This window comes from Thamnophis elegans, chromosome 5 (genome assembly GCF_009769535.1).
Source record: "Thamnophis elegans isolate rThaEle1 chromosome 5, rThaEle1.pri, whole genome shotgun sequence".
Lineage (NCBI taxonomy): Eukaryota > Metazoa > Chordata > Lepidosauria > Squamata > Colubridae > Thamnophis > Thamnophis elegans.
In genome coordinates, this window is record NC_045545.1 from 4,822,154 (window position 1) to 4,838,220 (window position 16,067).

At 41.3% G+C, this 16,067-nt stretch overlaps 1 protein-coding gene across 1 annotated transcript; it reads right to left on the reverse strand.

Moving 5' to 3' along the window:
• Nucleotides 1–1,906: 1,906 nt before the first annotated feature.
• On the reverse strand, nt 1,907–14,636 carry LOC116509363 (pancreatic alpha-amylase-like). The gene is made up of 10 exons (XM_032218513.1): nt 14,405–14,636; nt 12,026–12,172; nt 8,786–8,983; nt 8,247–8,477; nt 7,616–7,749; nt 7,386–7,508; nt 5,853–5,952; nt 4,332–4,453; nt 4,040–4,165; nt 1,907–2,162 (listed from the first exon to the last, which is right to left on the reverse strand). The coding sequence occupies exons 1-10, from the start codon at nt 14,570–14,572 to the stop codon at nt 1,973–1,975; spliced, it is 1,539 nt and encodes a 512-aa protein (XP_032074404.1). The 5' UTR covers nt 14,573–14,636; the 3' UTR covers nt 1,907–1,972.
• Between the last annotated feature and the right edge of the window lie 1,431 nt (nt 14,637–16,067).

The window sequence follows — 16,067 nt, forward strand, 5'->3', positions numbered from 1 at the left end:
CTACCGTGGTCTCCATCAGTTAAATATAGGAAGAACAGATCCAATTCAATGCAAACGTCACCCACATCTTAAGCTACCTCTCTCTATAGACATTCCCTATGCAATGATGGTGGGAAAGTGTAATGGTGTGTGGGATTGCAAGACAGGAGAGAGAAATGTAGACTGGGCAACTGGCATGTAAAAGACGATTCAGCCCTCAAAAGGAGGGAGGGTATGGGAAATGTTTCAGAAGAGACGCTCCCTAGCTTTCTGTAAGGTAAAGGGAAAGGAGGGGGGATACTTTCACTCTTACAAGATTCTCTTAACATAACAATAAAGGTAATACTCCTGATTGTGCTTCCTGTCTGGACTACCTCAAAGAAGTAACAAAATTTCATTTTAGGGGGATAGCCTCCTCAGATCTATCTTTCTATTGTCATGGAACTCCATTTGTTGTAAGGACAGAATACTGGAGTAGAGTAGAGTAGAGTAGAGTAGAGTAGAGTAGAGTAGAATAGAATAGAATAGAATAGAATAGAATAGAATAGTTGGAAGGGACCTTGGAGGTCTTCTGGTCAAACCCCCTGCTCAGACAGGAAACCCTATACCAATTCAGACAAATAGTTGTCTTCTTAAAAACTTCCAGTGTTGGAGCATTCACAACATCTGGAGGCAATTTGTTTCACTTATTAATTGTTTTAACTGTCAGAAAATGTCTTCTTAGTTCTAGATTGCTTCTCTCCTTCATTCGTGTCCAACTCTTGCTTCTTGTCTTGCCTTAAGGTGCTTTGGAGAATAGCTTGACTTCTTCTTCCTTGTGGCAACCCTTGAGATATTGGAACACCGCTATCGTGTCACCCCTAGTCCTTCTTTTCATTAAACTAGATATAGACCAATTCAACTGGGGGAAAAAATGAATCTAGACCGAGGATAAATTGTTACCCAAAAGTGGTTGTCTGAAAGCACTTCTAAACAGTGGTTATTCTGTGATGAATTATTATGTATATAGCAGGATCCCCAATCCCTGGTCCTGAGCGCTTGTGGGAAATCATCTCCTCTCCCACCCGACTGCCAGTCCGCAGAGCCAAAAAAGTTGGGGACCACTGATATGGAGAGAAAGACCCCATATTGCAGATGTCAGAGCTAGCTACTGATGCGATGAAGTAGCTAGCTGCCCCATCAACATGTTATGGGGCAGTGTTGTGGCCCAGCAGGAGCCGTTGGAGCTGCCACCAGACTCCAACAGCGAGGGGCCCTATGAGTCGGCTCTGGAGGATGTGGAGGACCCTGGACAGAATTCCGACTCCGAGCAGGGCGCAGAGAGGCTGGTTGGCCACCAGGAGGCGCCTGAGCCTTGGACCAGTGGGGAGGAGACAAGGGAGAGTGATCTGGACGCCAGTAGTGAGTTGTTCCTGGATGCCCAGCACCGAAGAGCTAATAGGCGTCAGGAACAGTTGTGCAAGTACAGGAGGTAATTGCACTCAGCTGGTGGTCATTAGGCTCCTCTCAAGACTATAAGAGGAATGCTTGTGCACACGCCCCTTTTGCAGGAGTCAACGCATTGACTAAAAGTTGGAGAACTGTGGTGTTAGCTTGGCAGGCTGGATTGCTGCCAAGGCTTATCTGTGCTGGATTGCTGCCAAGGCTTATCTGTGCTGGATTACTGCCAAGGACCTGTCTGTCTTTTAATAAATTCCTTAAAGTATCTTTGCTTGGCGTGCTTTGGTCTGGGACGAGGAGAGTCAGAACAGGGCAGTAAATGTGATTATACATTATTATGCTCGGGACTGGCCACCTGAAATTGTTTGAGATACGTTTAACAGGCTAAATGTAACAAAAGCCCAAATGTAACAAAAACCCACAGACAAAACAACAGCAAAGCCCTTTTCTCAGTAAAGCAAATGAAAAAACTATCGGAAGACAAAAATGAATTTTTGAAGACGTTCGTTTCTTTGGAAAACAAAATTGCTGAACTGTGTTTCTCATACTGAGATTATAATTTAGCTTTGGCGTGAATGGCAACAAATGGATCCTCCGCGAAATTGCTAATGTTAAAATCAGCAGTGCCATCTCCACGGACATGGATTTTAATTCCGGTACAAATATTACCCTCCTTCTGTCCAGATATAATATCACAGTAAATTCCTTCGGGAAGGCCAGTTTGCAATGTGGCAGTCAGATTCCTATTAATAAAAAAAAAGTGTTCAAATTAGGCAAATGTAGTGATTTTATATTATACACCTTTATTCCCTAGTTTTAATTCTGTTGCTTTGAGATGCTATTTTGTAATACAATGAAATCAAAGTGTTGTCTTTTAGCATTTAAAGTCCCAAAGTAGATTATGTCAGGCTTTTTTGATAATATCTCTAATCCTTCCTATAGATGTGTACTTCAATTTTTCCTATACTTCATTTGTCCATTTGTTCATTTCTGTTTCAAAGCCGAAGAGCCAGCGCTGTCCGAAGACGTCTCCGTGGTCATGGTTTTTTTTTTGAGATTTTTATTAATATTTATAGGCCGCCCTTTTCCCTGAGGGGACTCAGGGCGGCTTACATAAAATGGGGAGGGGAGGGTACAGACAATAGACACAAAATAGTACATAAAAGTAAAATAGTAAACAACATTCATTCATCATTCGGGTGGGGACAGCTTATCTTTATCCCCAGGCCTGACGGGCTAGCCAGGTCTTAAGGGCTGTGCGGAAGGTCTGGACGGTGGTGAGGGTACGAATCTCCACGGGGAGATCGTTCCAAAGGGTCGGAACTGCTACTGAAAAGGCTCTCCTCCGTGTGGTTGCCAGTCAACACTGACTGGCAGATGGTACTCGGAGGAGGCCTAATCTATGCGATCTAATTGGTCGCAGGGAGGTAATTGGCAGGAGGCGGTCTCTCAAGTGTTGTGGCCCAGCAGGAGCCGTTCGAGCTGCCACCAGACTCCGACAGCGAGGGGCCCTATGAATTGGCTCTGGAGGATGTGGAGGTCCCTGGACAAGGTTCCGACTTCGAGCAGGACGTAGAGAGGCTGGTTGGCCACCAGGAGGCGCCTGAGCCTTGGACCAGTGGGAAGGAGACAAGGGAGTGTGATCCCGATGCCAGCAGTGAGTTATTCCTGGATGCCCGGCACCGGAGAGCTAATAGGTGTCAGGAACAGTTGCGCAGTTACAGGAGGTAATTGCACTCAGCTGGTGGTCATTAGGCTCCTCTCCAGACTATAAAAGGACTACTTGTGCACACTCCCCTCTTGCAGAAGTCAATGCATTGACTAAAAGTTGGAGAACTTTTGTAACTAGCTTGGCAGGCTGGATTGCTGCCAAGCCTTTTCTGTGTTTATTGCTGCCAAGGTTTGTCTGAGTTGCTGCCAAGGTCCTTATCTGTTTGTTATGCTTGGCTTTCAGCCACCGAGGTTTTGGTTTCTTGCTATTAAAGTACATTCCAGTTAAGCTTGTCTCGGCAGTCATTACTGGATGGAGGAGGGGGTCAGAACATCATGTGACTGGCCTGACTAAACACTGAAGGCACACGGAATGCTGTTACCTTCCCACTAAAGGTGGTCTCTATCTTTCTACTTTTTTATACTTTTTATGTGCTTTCGAAATGCTAGGTTGGCAGAAGCTGGGACAAGTAACGGGAGCTCACTCCGTTACGCGGCACTAGGGATTCGAACTGCTGAACAGCCGACTTTTCTGATTGGCAAGCTCAGCGTCTTAGCCACTGAGCCATCCTCTGAGTTACCATGTCCCAGGTAATATACTAATTAATTAATTAATTAATTACAGTTTTCATAAATAAGCAAAATGTAATAAACACTTTCCTGAATTATCTGAATCTGACTAACCAGATTGTTTGAGACAGATAGCAGCCTTTCCAAGCCCAGTACATTCCAGAATTCTGGACTACGAATCCCATGTTTTCTAGCCCCAAAACCCAAGGGCAAAGTTAGATGAAGGTTATGGAGGCCACAGTCACAGAACTGAAAGGCATTTGTTTGGGAAATGCTGCAATTTAGTCCCAAGTTCCAAGAAGATGTCTCCCTCCTATGTGTAAAATTCCTGTTCACTTACCAGTCATCATTATTGAAGACAATAAATCCTAGGTTACCACGACCGAATGCCACTTGATTGCTGTTGTTGTCCCACCAATTGGTAAACGGCTGACCATCCACAACATTCCGGAAAATAACCATATTTCTTGGAGGAGAGAAGGAAAAATGGTTATTCAAAATCTTGGCCTTTTTCCTAGCTTGATGTGTAACATGTTTGGACTGGAAAGGATGGGAACTGAAATTCAATTTGTCTAGAGAAGAGGACAGGATCTTGGAAGCATGTCTATCTAGGAATTGTGGGATTTTCTAACCTTATTTGACGCCACCGATGTTCACAGATCCAGCCATTGCCACAGGTTGTGTCTGGATTAATTGTCACAGACTTAATTGATCCATCTTCATAACTTGGGGGACCAACCCAGGAATTAATATCCTGATTGTTAAATACAAATTAGACATGAAAAGAAAATGTAAAAATAAAATAAAATAAAACAAGCGAGATTAAAATACCTATAAACTAAACTGCCTGACAATCCTAATTTCATTTTTTTTTATTTTATGCAAAAAGCCCATAAAGGGTTTCCAGTCATCAATAAATGTCTTTCCTCTAATCAAATGTCAATTTGGCCACCTCAGTAAATTCTATCACCTTCACCAACCATTCCTATGTTTGTTTAACTAAATTTATTTGCCGCACATCTCCCAAATCTTATCTTACAATAATTTCATTGTGGTTATCATATACAAAAAGAGAATTCCAATTTTCCCAGCTGTTTATTCCTCAGGTTTAAGAGGAAGGCTTATATAGGCAAATCGATTAATAATTGTAACAGAATTCAGAATTTATCTTCTAGTCCAACTTCCTGCTCAAGCGGGAAAATTTACACCATTTCAGAATTTGTCAGAAATGGTTTGTAGGGTAACCTGCTTGAGCAAGGGGTTGGTGTAGAAGACCTTCAAGGTCCTTTCCAACTCTATTATTCTTTATCTTCTGTTGACTGGATTTCGTCCAGCCCATTTGAGTCAAGGTCAGAACCTTGGAGATACAGACCAGGTGCCAACTAAGTATGATCTCATTTATTCATTAAATACATTTGGCATCTACAGGATATAGGCTTCATATAGGGGTAGCAACCTTCCTCAGCCATGTTCTGTCTCTTGCTCACTTTAAGGTCCCAGTAAGTGGGATGGGTTGGTTAACAGAAAAAAAAAAACCTAAAGCTTTGAAGAGAGGTTGTTTCATTCTTCAAATCCATCTAAAATATTCAAGTCCCCCCAAAAGGGTTCAAAATGTTCTACCTGACAATTCTACGAGTTCTTGAGAACTATAAATGATATGGTAGGAATTCCTGTGCCCCACAGATTCCCTATCTCTGGTACAGATATGAAACAGTATTATGAAATAGCAATAGCAATAGCAGTTAGACTTATATACCGCTTCATAGGGCTTTCAGCCCTCTCTAAGGGGTTTACAGAGTCAGCATATCGCCCCACAGTCTGGGTCCTCATTTCACCCACCTCGGAAGGATGGAAGGCTGAGTCAACCTTGAGCCGGTGAGATTTGAACCACCGAACTGCAGTTAGCAGTCAGCTGAAGTGGCTTGCAGTACAGCATTCTAACCACTGCGCCACCTCGGCTCTTTATACTGCCGAGGATGAAGAGGAATCAGCCTAGTCACATCACTGTCCTAATAAAAGGCACCCATCAGGACATCCAAGTTTCCCTCTTTGTTGTGGAGAAGTGAAGTTCTACTACTTTATGCTGAATACATAAATTAATAGATGCCACTCATTTCCCCAAGCTGTTTGTTAAGTTTACAACACATACTGACCTCTCCATTTTGAAAATATCTTGGCCATCTGAAACTTGACATGATCCTTGTAAAGCCATATGGATGCGCAAGCATGAAGCCAACTCCCATTTTATAGAGCCTAAATATGGAATTAAAAAAAGCAGAGAAATTCAGATTTGTACCTCTCTAGCAAGAGAGAGACTCAGTCAGGCCTTCTGAGTGCAGTGATTTTGGTGTCTGAGATCAAGAGAAAAAGATACCTAACTTCTTTCCATACACACAGAAGCAATTTTGTTGACAGTTAAATCTTTCTTCGTCACGGGTATTTTAGTGGACTTGAGGGGAGCTGGCTAGTTTAAGGGGTGCAGAACAGTGGTGGGTTTCAAAAAAAATTTGAACCTACTCTGTGGGTGTGGCCTCCTTTGTGGGAGTGGCTTGCTGGCCATGTGACCTGGTGGGAGTGGTTTGCTGGCCATGTGTTCTCTCTCTCTCTCTCTCTCTCTCTCTCTCTCTCTCTCTTTCTCTCTCTCTTTTTTTCCTTTCTTTTATCTCTCTGTCCCTTTTTCCTTTTTTTCTTTCATCTATCTTTCTCTCTTTTTTTCCTTCCTTTTGTCTCTCTGTCCCTTTTTCCTTTTTTTCTTTCATCTCTCTCTCACTTTTTCTTTCTTTTTTCTTTTTTATTTCTTTCTTCCTTCCTTTCTCTTTCTTTCTCTCTTTTTTTTCCTTTCTTTTATCTCTCTGTCCCTTTTTCCTTTTTTTCTTTCATCTCTCTTTCTCTCTCTTTTTCCTTCCTTTTGTCTCTCTGTCCCTTTTTCCTTTTTTTCTTTCATCTCTCTCTCACTTTTTCTTTCTTTTTTTATTTCTTTCTTCCTTCCTTTCTCTTTCTTTCTCTCTCTCTCTTTTTCCTTTCTTTTATCTCTCTGTCCCTTTTTCCTTTTTTTCTTTCATCTCTCTCTCACTTTTTCTTTCTTTTTTCTTTTTTTATTTCTTTCTTCCTTCCTTTCTCTTTCTTTCTCTCTCTCTCTTTTTCCTTTCTTTTATCTCTCTGTCCCTTTTTCCTTTTTTTCTTTCATCTCTCTTTCTCTCTCTTTTTCCTTCCTTTTGTCTCTCTGTCCCTTTTTCCTTTTTTTCTTTTATCTCTCTCTCACTTTTTCTTTCTTTTTTTTCTTTCTTTCTTTCTTCCCTCCTTTCTCTCTCTCTCTCTCTCTCTCCCTCTCCCTCTCCCTCTCCCTCTCCCTCTCTCTCTCTCTCTCTCTCTGTGTCAGTGGTGGGTTTCAAAAAAATTTGGAACCTCTTCTGTAGGTGTGGCCTGCTTTCCAGGTCCACTGGTGGAACCTCTTCTAACCGGTTTGGTAGATTTGATGAACCGGTTCTACCGAACTGGTGCGAACTGGCAGGAACAGGCTGCATGGCACACACAGTTCTGCCTACCAAAGCAGAGAAAGAACCGAAAAGCTCAGTAAGAACAGTTTTGAGAATCGTTGCTACTATCCCAATTCCTCCTTCTTGAGGCAGCTGTTCTAGTTAACCCGCAAGACATCTGGCCAAAGGACCTTCAGAAGTGCTTCCCACCTGGAATCCCAGAAGGTCAAAATAGAAGCGCCACCACCTCCGTGACTTCTCTGGTTATCATGATTGTCCACAAAGACAACAGCTTTATCAGAAGGCATAAAACTCCAGGCTTCACCCCAGTTCCTAAAAAAATAAAATAAAAATAAAGACAGCAAGAGTCAGATTAAGTGAATACTGTATGTCAATGTGTTAGGAATCTTCTTTTTTAAAAAAGTGGAAACCTAAATTACTTCAAATAAGTCATCTTTTCTCCATGCCACTTGCGAATGACTGTCCCGAGTTTGGCGCCGTATTTGAACTCAGTTACTCGGCCGTTTCCAAAGTACTCACTGGATGAAATGGACTCCCCGCCTAGATCAATCACCTGGTAAAAAATCAGAAGGAAAGATATTGTGGCATACAACCTTAAATGGGAAAAAACAACAACCCCACTATATATTTTTCATAAATATATCTGGCGACAGGAGTCATCTCCTGATAAAATAAAGCAATGGAGCAATCTAATAGGGAGTCTATGTTGAGTAAGATCCTCCTTCTCATTAAGCGAAGTACATTTGGCTTGTCTGTAGTTTTAGCTTGTTGTACCGTAAGAATGATGTCAGTGAGGTTTCTAAACCAGGATTTAATTATCCAGAATTGGAATGATGATCTTTTAATCGACTGTTTTTAAATTATTTTCATTAGGTGGCTTATCATAACAAATAACAAATTATGTTTTCATGTCCCTCTACTCCCTTCAATTTTGGCTTTTATCTGGAGCTGGAGGCCTAAGAAAATGTTCAACCTTGCCTTTTTTCCCCCAATCCTTGTGATGTATTTGATATCGATCCTTAGTATAAAATAGATATGTAGGCAGTTTACCTCTTGGAAGATGAATGGCCTTGTCCCTTCAGCAAACCATTTCATGTTGAGATGTTTTAGTTGGTCCAAAAAGGCTTTCATATCCCCAGGCCACATGTGCTTGGAAGCATCAATGCGAAACCCAGCTACACCGATGTCAATTAGGTGATTCATGTACTCTGCAACTTTGGAACGCACATAATCCTTCTCTAGTGCAAGATCAAGAAGACTCACAAGGCGACAGTTCCGGACCTGTTCAGAAAGTTTGTTTTTTTTTTTAAAAAAAAAAAACCAACATATCCAAAGCACGTTTTCCAACATAAACAGACTGTAATGTCTCCAAAGTTATTCTTGGACTTTCAGGTTGTTTATTTGTATCTCACTTTTATTATTTTTACAAGTAACTCAAGGCTGATTCGCTTAACAGCTGCGGCAAGAAAAGTCGTAAAATGGGACAAAACTCACTTAACAAATGTCTCGCTTACAAACAGAAATTTGGGGCTCGATTTGTGTCCGTCAGTCGGGGGGGGGGCTACCTTGGAACGAATTCCAAAAAGTACCTGGTCATGATCATTGTAATTTTCTATCTCTCCGCTGGCGGTTCTGCATTTCCCGTCATTGAAATCCCACGCAGAATACGGTACAGCGGGAAAATCTCGCTTGTTGGAATCGAAGTAGCTTCCGCATGTAGAATGGTGGCCAGATCCAGCAGCAGCTCCACACATATGGTTGACAACAGCATCCACATAAATGTACACCTGAGCAGAGAAGAATCGATCAGGTTACGGCAAGTTGAAAGGAGGCCCCGCTCTATGGGCATGGGAGGGAAGTGACATCAAGCGCTTCCTGAGACATCATCTTCTTTTAATGACCCCATAATCCCTTGCAGGGTGGAGTTTGGGCAACTGAATAGAGCTGAGTATTGAGAGGAGGAGCCAATGTCACAACATTACATCGTGCAGACTCGACAATCCGAATCCGCCGATGACACTTTTGCCCCTGGACGGTCCGGTAGGACCTAAACCGTCCCGAAGAGATGGTGACTGGGAAGACCCTTGCTGGTCGCGAGGACATTGCAAAGTCCCTTATCAACCCAAGGGAAGTGCTTCCAACTAGCGGCACACAGGCAGCCCCCAGGATGACATAGTTGGAGACGGCTCCAAAAAGAGAAGTGAAAGTGTTCCATCTGGGAGGGTTTTTTTTTTTCCTTTTCTTTTAGAAGATTGCCCTAAGAAACTCTTTTCTTAAGCTAAATTAGTCCCTCAAGCAAGAACAAAGCGGCATATTTAATCCCTATTGGACTGCCTTAAAAAGGTTTTTGCTCTTGCCTGTAATGATGTTTTGTGGATTGAAGTGATTGCAATGTTTCCTGTTTTTTTCCGCTTGAGATGAAGGGATCTTTTTTTCTCTATTTCTTTTTACTACTTTAACTTTTTTGGCTTAAATTAAAACTTTTTTTTACTGTAATAAATTTCTCCTTCTACTTGTTACAATATCATATGAATAGAACTGAGTATTTACTGGCCGGAAACCTTTCCTGTTGCCAATGTGGAGCTATATTCAGCAGATACATATATCCTCATTGTGTCCAGAGAGAAAAATATCTGCCTTTACCTAGGATCAAACTCACGGCCTCCCAATTATAAGGTGAGAGCTCCACCTCTAGGCCACTGCACCACTAATCGCTTCCTGAGATCATCATGCATATTATATAATCCATGCCTGTCCCACAGTGATGTCGTGATGACATCATCCTGTGACATCATAACACTGTTCTGTGGCAACGTCATATGAACTCAGCCTTCATCTTTTTCGTTAATCATGAGCAAGAAAGATATCCTTTGGTTTGTGGGGAGAAAAAAAACCACATTAATTTCTAGCCCATTGGAATTAGAAGTGTAGCTTTACAAAAATAAGACCAAATTTCCCTTACAAACTATAGATCAGGAAGTCTCCAAATCCATACTTGCATTCACAATTTGGCCTTAATTGGAAAATCATTTTCTCAAGGCAGTCTGGATACCATAACAGGGGGATATTAATAGCTAATTGATCGTAAAGATAACTAAGTAAGACGACACACGTAAACGGCTTGGAAGTGTTGCTACGCAATTACAAAGCATTATAATTGCATTTTCCCACTCTCTCACTCGCATAATTCAAGATGCTGCAACATTTGCAAATTGCTTATATTCAACCTATCTTAGGAACACTTTCCCCCTTGAGCTGCTATTATTACTTCCTTTGGAAGCTACCCAGATGCCCTTTGAATGATGCCATCTGTGCACCAGGCTCAGCTAAAGACATGGAAACCGCGTTCCTGGCAGGTGCAACGTTCCCAGGGATAAAATTCCTTCCCAAACTGATTTGCCAAAGTACCGCTCTGAGCTTTATACGCTAGCAGCATCACAGCCAAAGGATATCAAATAGGAGAGCTTGTGCTTGTGAGGGTGATCACTCCGTTCCTCCAGAACCTATCTGATCCTAATTTACATTCCACCTTTGTAGGGCAGACATTAAAAAGAGTAGCGATGAAACAATTTACAAAAAAACAGTAGATGCTTTCCCATTTTTTTGAATGGTCCTTGCTGGTCCTCTTTTCCAAATTTAGAGATGGCTGGTGGCTGGTTTGCGTTCCCAAAAATAGCTCCTATGACTACACCTGTATTATTTAGACCCAGCTTGTAGACCAGGCTCCTAGCTCACTAGGAATAATGCAAAACATGGTTTCTCGCAATTCCCAGGACTAGTAAGTCAACATGGACTGAGGTTTCTGGTACTTGAGAGACCGCCTGCTGCCAATTACCTCCCACAGACCCATTAGATCTCACAGGGTTGGCCTCCTCCGGGTGCCATCTACCAGCCAATGCCACCTGGCTATTACCCGGGGGAGGGCCTTCTCTGTGGCAGCTCCGGCCCTCTGGAATGAACTCCCTGCAGGGATTCGGACCCTCACCTCTCTCCAGGCCTTCCGAAAAGCCGTCAAAACCTGGCTTTGCCGACAGGCCTGGGGGTGATGAGTTCCCTCCCCTCTCGACATGAATGGTTGTGCGACTGTTGTCTACTTTTATTATTTGTATTTTGTCTTTTATGTTCCCCCCCTTTTTTTTTCCCTTGAATTGTTCACCGCCCTGAGTCCTCCCGGAGAAGGGCGGCATACAAATAATAAAATACAAATACAAATACAAATGTTAATTATGTCAAATATAATTTTCATAATTCCTTACATTTCCAGGCACTGAGAGTCACATCAGCTGCACTTCTTATCATTTTTGCATGCTGAATGTTTCTGTATGTGTGTATGGAATCATAGAAGATTACATCGTATATCTAAAATCCAGCAGTAACTTTTGTCCTCATTTCGTTAATTCAAAGGAAAAAAATGACTTCAGGCAGTCTCTCAGCATTAAGGAGACCAGATTTTATTGCACTCGACATTATATTTTCTGGAATGTGATTATATTTGGAAGGGGCCAATCTTAAATTAGATGACTTTAGGACAGTGTTTCTCAACCTTGGCGACTTTAAGTCTTGTGGACTTCAACTCCCAGAATCCCCCAGCCAGCTGTGCACAGCTGGCTGGAGGATTCTGGGAATTGAAGTCCACAAGACTTAAAGTCGCCAAGGTTGAGAAACACTGCTTTAGGATATTCAGGATCATTTTCTACATTAATCCAATTAAAATGATTCCATTTTGAATTGACTAAAAGATGGGTTCCATCTATAATCTGAGAACGCATATCACTGTTATGGAAGCAGAATTAGCTTGAACCAAGGTTCTTAAATAAAATATCACTTACTCCAACATTGTTACATCTGTTTACCATGTCTTTAAATTCAGTCTCATTTCCAGATCGTGTACAGAGCTTGTAGCTCACAGGTTGGTATCTTTCCCACCATGGTCTCCACGGTGTTGTAATGACAACGTTTTCATTTGGAGGAGAGATCTGTGAATTGAATAACATCACCCAACAACACAGAACATTATTTCTTTAACTCTGAAAATCCTTTTTTACATAGCCCATGGAACTATGGAGATTCTCTGTGGTACAATCCTTACCTTGATTTGAAAGCACTTGGGTTTCTTAAGGAATACTTTAAAAAAAAAAGTTTGGAAAAGCCCAATGTGCAGAAAGCCTTTTCTTACTTTTTCCTCTTCAAGTTCATGGGCTTTCTTGAAATCAGAAACTTAAAGAGTGACTGGAAATCCTATGATTTCTGCTTCAGTTAATCAAGCAAAAGCCAGCAAAACAACTTCTTTGTCCCTCATACAATCAACTTTCCATCCTTCCGAGGTGGGTAAAATGAGGACCCAGATTGTTGGGGGCAATATGCTGACTCTGTAAACCGCTTAGAGAGGGCTGAAAGCCCTATGAAGCGGCATATAAGTCTAACTGCTATTGCTATTGCTAGTTTTCCCATTCTTTCAGAGAGCCGAGGTGGCGCAGTGGTTAGAGTGCAGTACTGCAGGCTACTTTAGCTGACTGCTAGTTCGGCAGTTCAGCGGTTCAAATCTCACCCGCTCAGGGTTGACTCAGCCTTCCATCCTTCCGAGGTGGGTAAAATGAGGACCCGGATTGTTGTTGGGGGCAATATGCTGACTCTGTAAACCGCTTAGAGAGGGCTGAAAGCCCTATGAAGCGGTATATAAGTCTAACTGCTATTGCTATTGCTAGTTTTCCCATCCTTTCAAAATAAAATATTTATCAGGAGAAAACTGGGTAAACTAGCCAGAAGCCTAATTCACTACAGGAGTGAACTACACTCTGAATTCACTTCTATCACTCCACAAGAAGACCGTATAATCCATTTGATGCTCAGAATATTATTTGATCATCACTGGGCAGTAGGCTTGATTGCGCATTTGACAAAACATTGATTTCTACTGGGTGGCAATAAATTTTGAATATGAAGTGAGATTGACTGCCTTATTTTCAACACAAACAGCAACTTCTACTGGGTTAATAAACATGATTCAATGTACATGAAACATATTTTTATGTCAGCTACAGCCAGCTAGAAAAGTTACCATGTCTTCATTTTATATAATTTCTTAACAAATACTGGAGGAACATTCAGCGAATATAGAAGACCAGAACTCTAGTGAATGTATATTAGACAACAATAAGTTGTTTGCTATACATTGGTTTGGAAAATGTAAATAAAATACTGGTCCAGCTTGTTATATTACATGATGGGTAATACTAATAATAATAAATTCCATTATTCTTCTATTTCTTTGGAGTAATATGGGAACATATTTACCATCCAATGGAAAAATATAACAATCAGCATCTGATGGAGTGTTATCATTAAGTAAAATGGTCATCAGTAAAAATTCCTCAGCTTTAATACTCTACAGTGCTTTCATTTCCACAATACCCATCATACATGATGTAGCCATTAAAAAAATATAATAATGTGGTTTTGTTTTCTTTCTCTTGTGCCAGAGAGTCCTTATGATTGATGAAGTACTTAATTAAATGGCAGCTGAGGTGCTCAGATTACCATGTTGAAAATAAATGTTGAATAAATCAGCAATCTGATTGTCTGTTGATGCAACAATCCTTCTACCAGTATCCATCTCGCTACTTATTCATTTGCCTTCATTTAACCAAGTAGTTGAATGCTTGGGTAAAAAAAACTGAATTGCAAATTGTATGCCCGATAAATTAGTTGGAACACTTACAGTTAGTTACATGTTAACTTCACATACTCAGTACAAAAAAAACCCCATGAATTTACTTTGCATCACAAATAGGCTGATGCAACAATTTACACTGCCAAGTCTTTACAAAAGGGTCGTTTATTTTGGCCCGTCCTTCCCAAACCAAGCAAAAGAAGCTTCTTTGATGAAAAGTCTTCAAGGAAAAAGAGCATTTTTGGGACTGACTGAATGACTGAAAATCTCAATTTATATTGTTCTTTAGATGGGTAAACTTGAACTCCCAGAATCCTAAGCAACTGGCACCCTGCCTGGGAAATCCTGGAAGTTGAATCAGCATGCTTGGAAGATGATTTAGCAATTTTATACCATGAAAACATTCCCACAGCCCTTCGCTATTGTTAACATCTGTTGGATTTTAATTAAATTCAATATTTATTTTCTTGGAATCAGAGAAATTGTGCCCGAAAGACCTAGACAACTTTCCCAGAAATTACCACCAAAATGTACCCACCTGAACTCCACCAAATCCGTTAGGTGCTAAGTAACGTTCGCATTCAAGAGCAATGTCATCCCAACGCCATTCAAAGAGGTGAACTATAGATGTCCTTCCAGGCAGTGTATTTGGGTTATACTGAGCCCAACAAAGTTCCAGACCACCAAGGAGAATTAAAATCCACATTCTGCCTTGGGGTAATGGGTCTTTCTCTGCTCCCAGCTGCAGTTTTCAGCACCGTACTTATATTTCTGGTACAGATCAAAGTACACATCAGTCATGAGACATCCAACACATTTGGCTTCACTTTTAGCAAATTTCCTTTCATCAAAGGTCACGCCACTTGATGGTTTAAACAAGAGAAACAGGTGAAGATAAAGAACTAAATTCCCTGGGGGAAAACTTTGAATGCAGAAACCAAGATAAGATTCAGACGAATTAATCACATCCATGCCTTCCACTAAATATATTAGATAATGTACTATCTGCTTCAAGGACATCTACAAATCAGGAAAAGGAAAAAAGTGGCCTCAAGCACATAGCAATCTGTACTTTATAACACTTATTCCCCCAAATAGCAGGAAATGATACATAATTTAGCCTAGCATTAACAGCCCAATATATTTGCCTGCTTGAGATTAAATGGCAAAAAGTATATCGTATCCTAAACCAAGAAATAGCAATAGCAATAGCAGTTAGACTTATATACCGCTTCATAGGGCTTTCAGCCCTCTCTAAGCGGTTTACAGAGTCAGCATATTGCCCCCAACAACAATCCGGGTCCTCATTTTACCCACCTCGGAAGGATGGAAGGCTGAGTCAACCTTGAGCCGGTGAGATTTGAACAGCCGAACTGCAGAACTGCAGTCAGCTGAAGTAGCCTGCAGTGCTGCGTTTAACCACTGTGCCACCTCGGCTCTTCATCTGAACCAATAAAAACCCACGTAACTCTCCTCTTATCCCAATAATAAACACAGAATATAGTAAGGCATAAAATCTTGCTACTTTTCTATGCATTAAAACCTGTGGGCTGTTGTCGTTCTCTACACAAAGCAGTTGTGGTTCGCTACACAAGCAGTTGTCATTCTCTACACAAAGGTAGGGAGTTGATCGTTTGCCTTTTCCTTCATCACCTCTCTTGTATTTTGGGGTCTTTTGAGTTCCGCAGACCAGATTTATTTTGCACTGGGGGAATTCTGCATGAAGTGTTGCAACTGTATAGTAAAGTGGCAGAGATGAGTTTTACTTTGCTTTTGATTTTCCTCCTGCTGATCTGTCACCAATCCTGCAGCCGAAGGGAGATCGGGGATTCCTATTTTCTGTTTTCAAATTGTTTCCATAAATTTGTCATGCAAAACTTGGTTTTGGGCAAGAAGCGCTATTATCTGGAAAAAGGAGGAGGGGGGCTATTATTTCCTTATCAAGAACTGATAGGAGATCGTCATTTTTTCTCTTTTGATCCTTCTTCCATTGATACCCACTGATTAGCAGAACCAGCTTTCATGTCCTGGAGGAGGGACCAAAATTCTTATCAGGAGGTTAAGGTTTTTCATCAGCTCTCCAAAGCTTCAAAATCGTTTCCACAAACAACACAGTCAAGTCCATTTTAAAGTCCAAAGGTTGTAAGTTACAAGTAGTAAAATTTGACCATCCTGCTTAGAGAGGCTATTGTCATAAAAAT

Excerpts from the sequence above, each read along its gene's own strand:
- LOC116509363 (XM_032218513.1), bottom strand. The coding sequence starts at position 14,572 with ATGTGGATTTTAATTCTCCTTGGTGGTCTGGAACTTTGTTGGGCTCAG. Across the intron at positions 7,750-8,246 it reads GGCCATTCATCTTCCAAGAG|GTGATTGATCTAGGCGGGGA; the intron begins GTAAACTGCCTA and ends ATTTTTTACCAG. Across the intron at positions 4,454-5,852 it reads GATATTTTCAAAATGGAGAG|GATATTAATTCCTGGGTTGG; the intron begins GTCAGTATGTGT and ends TTTAACAATCAG.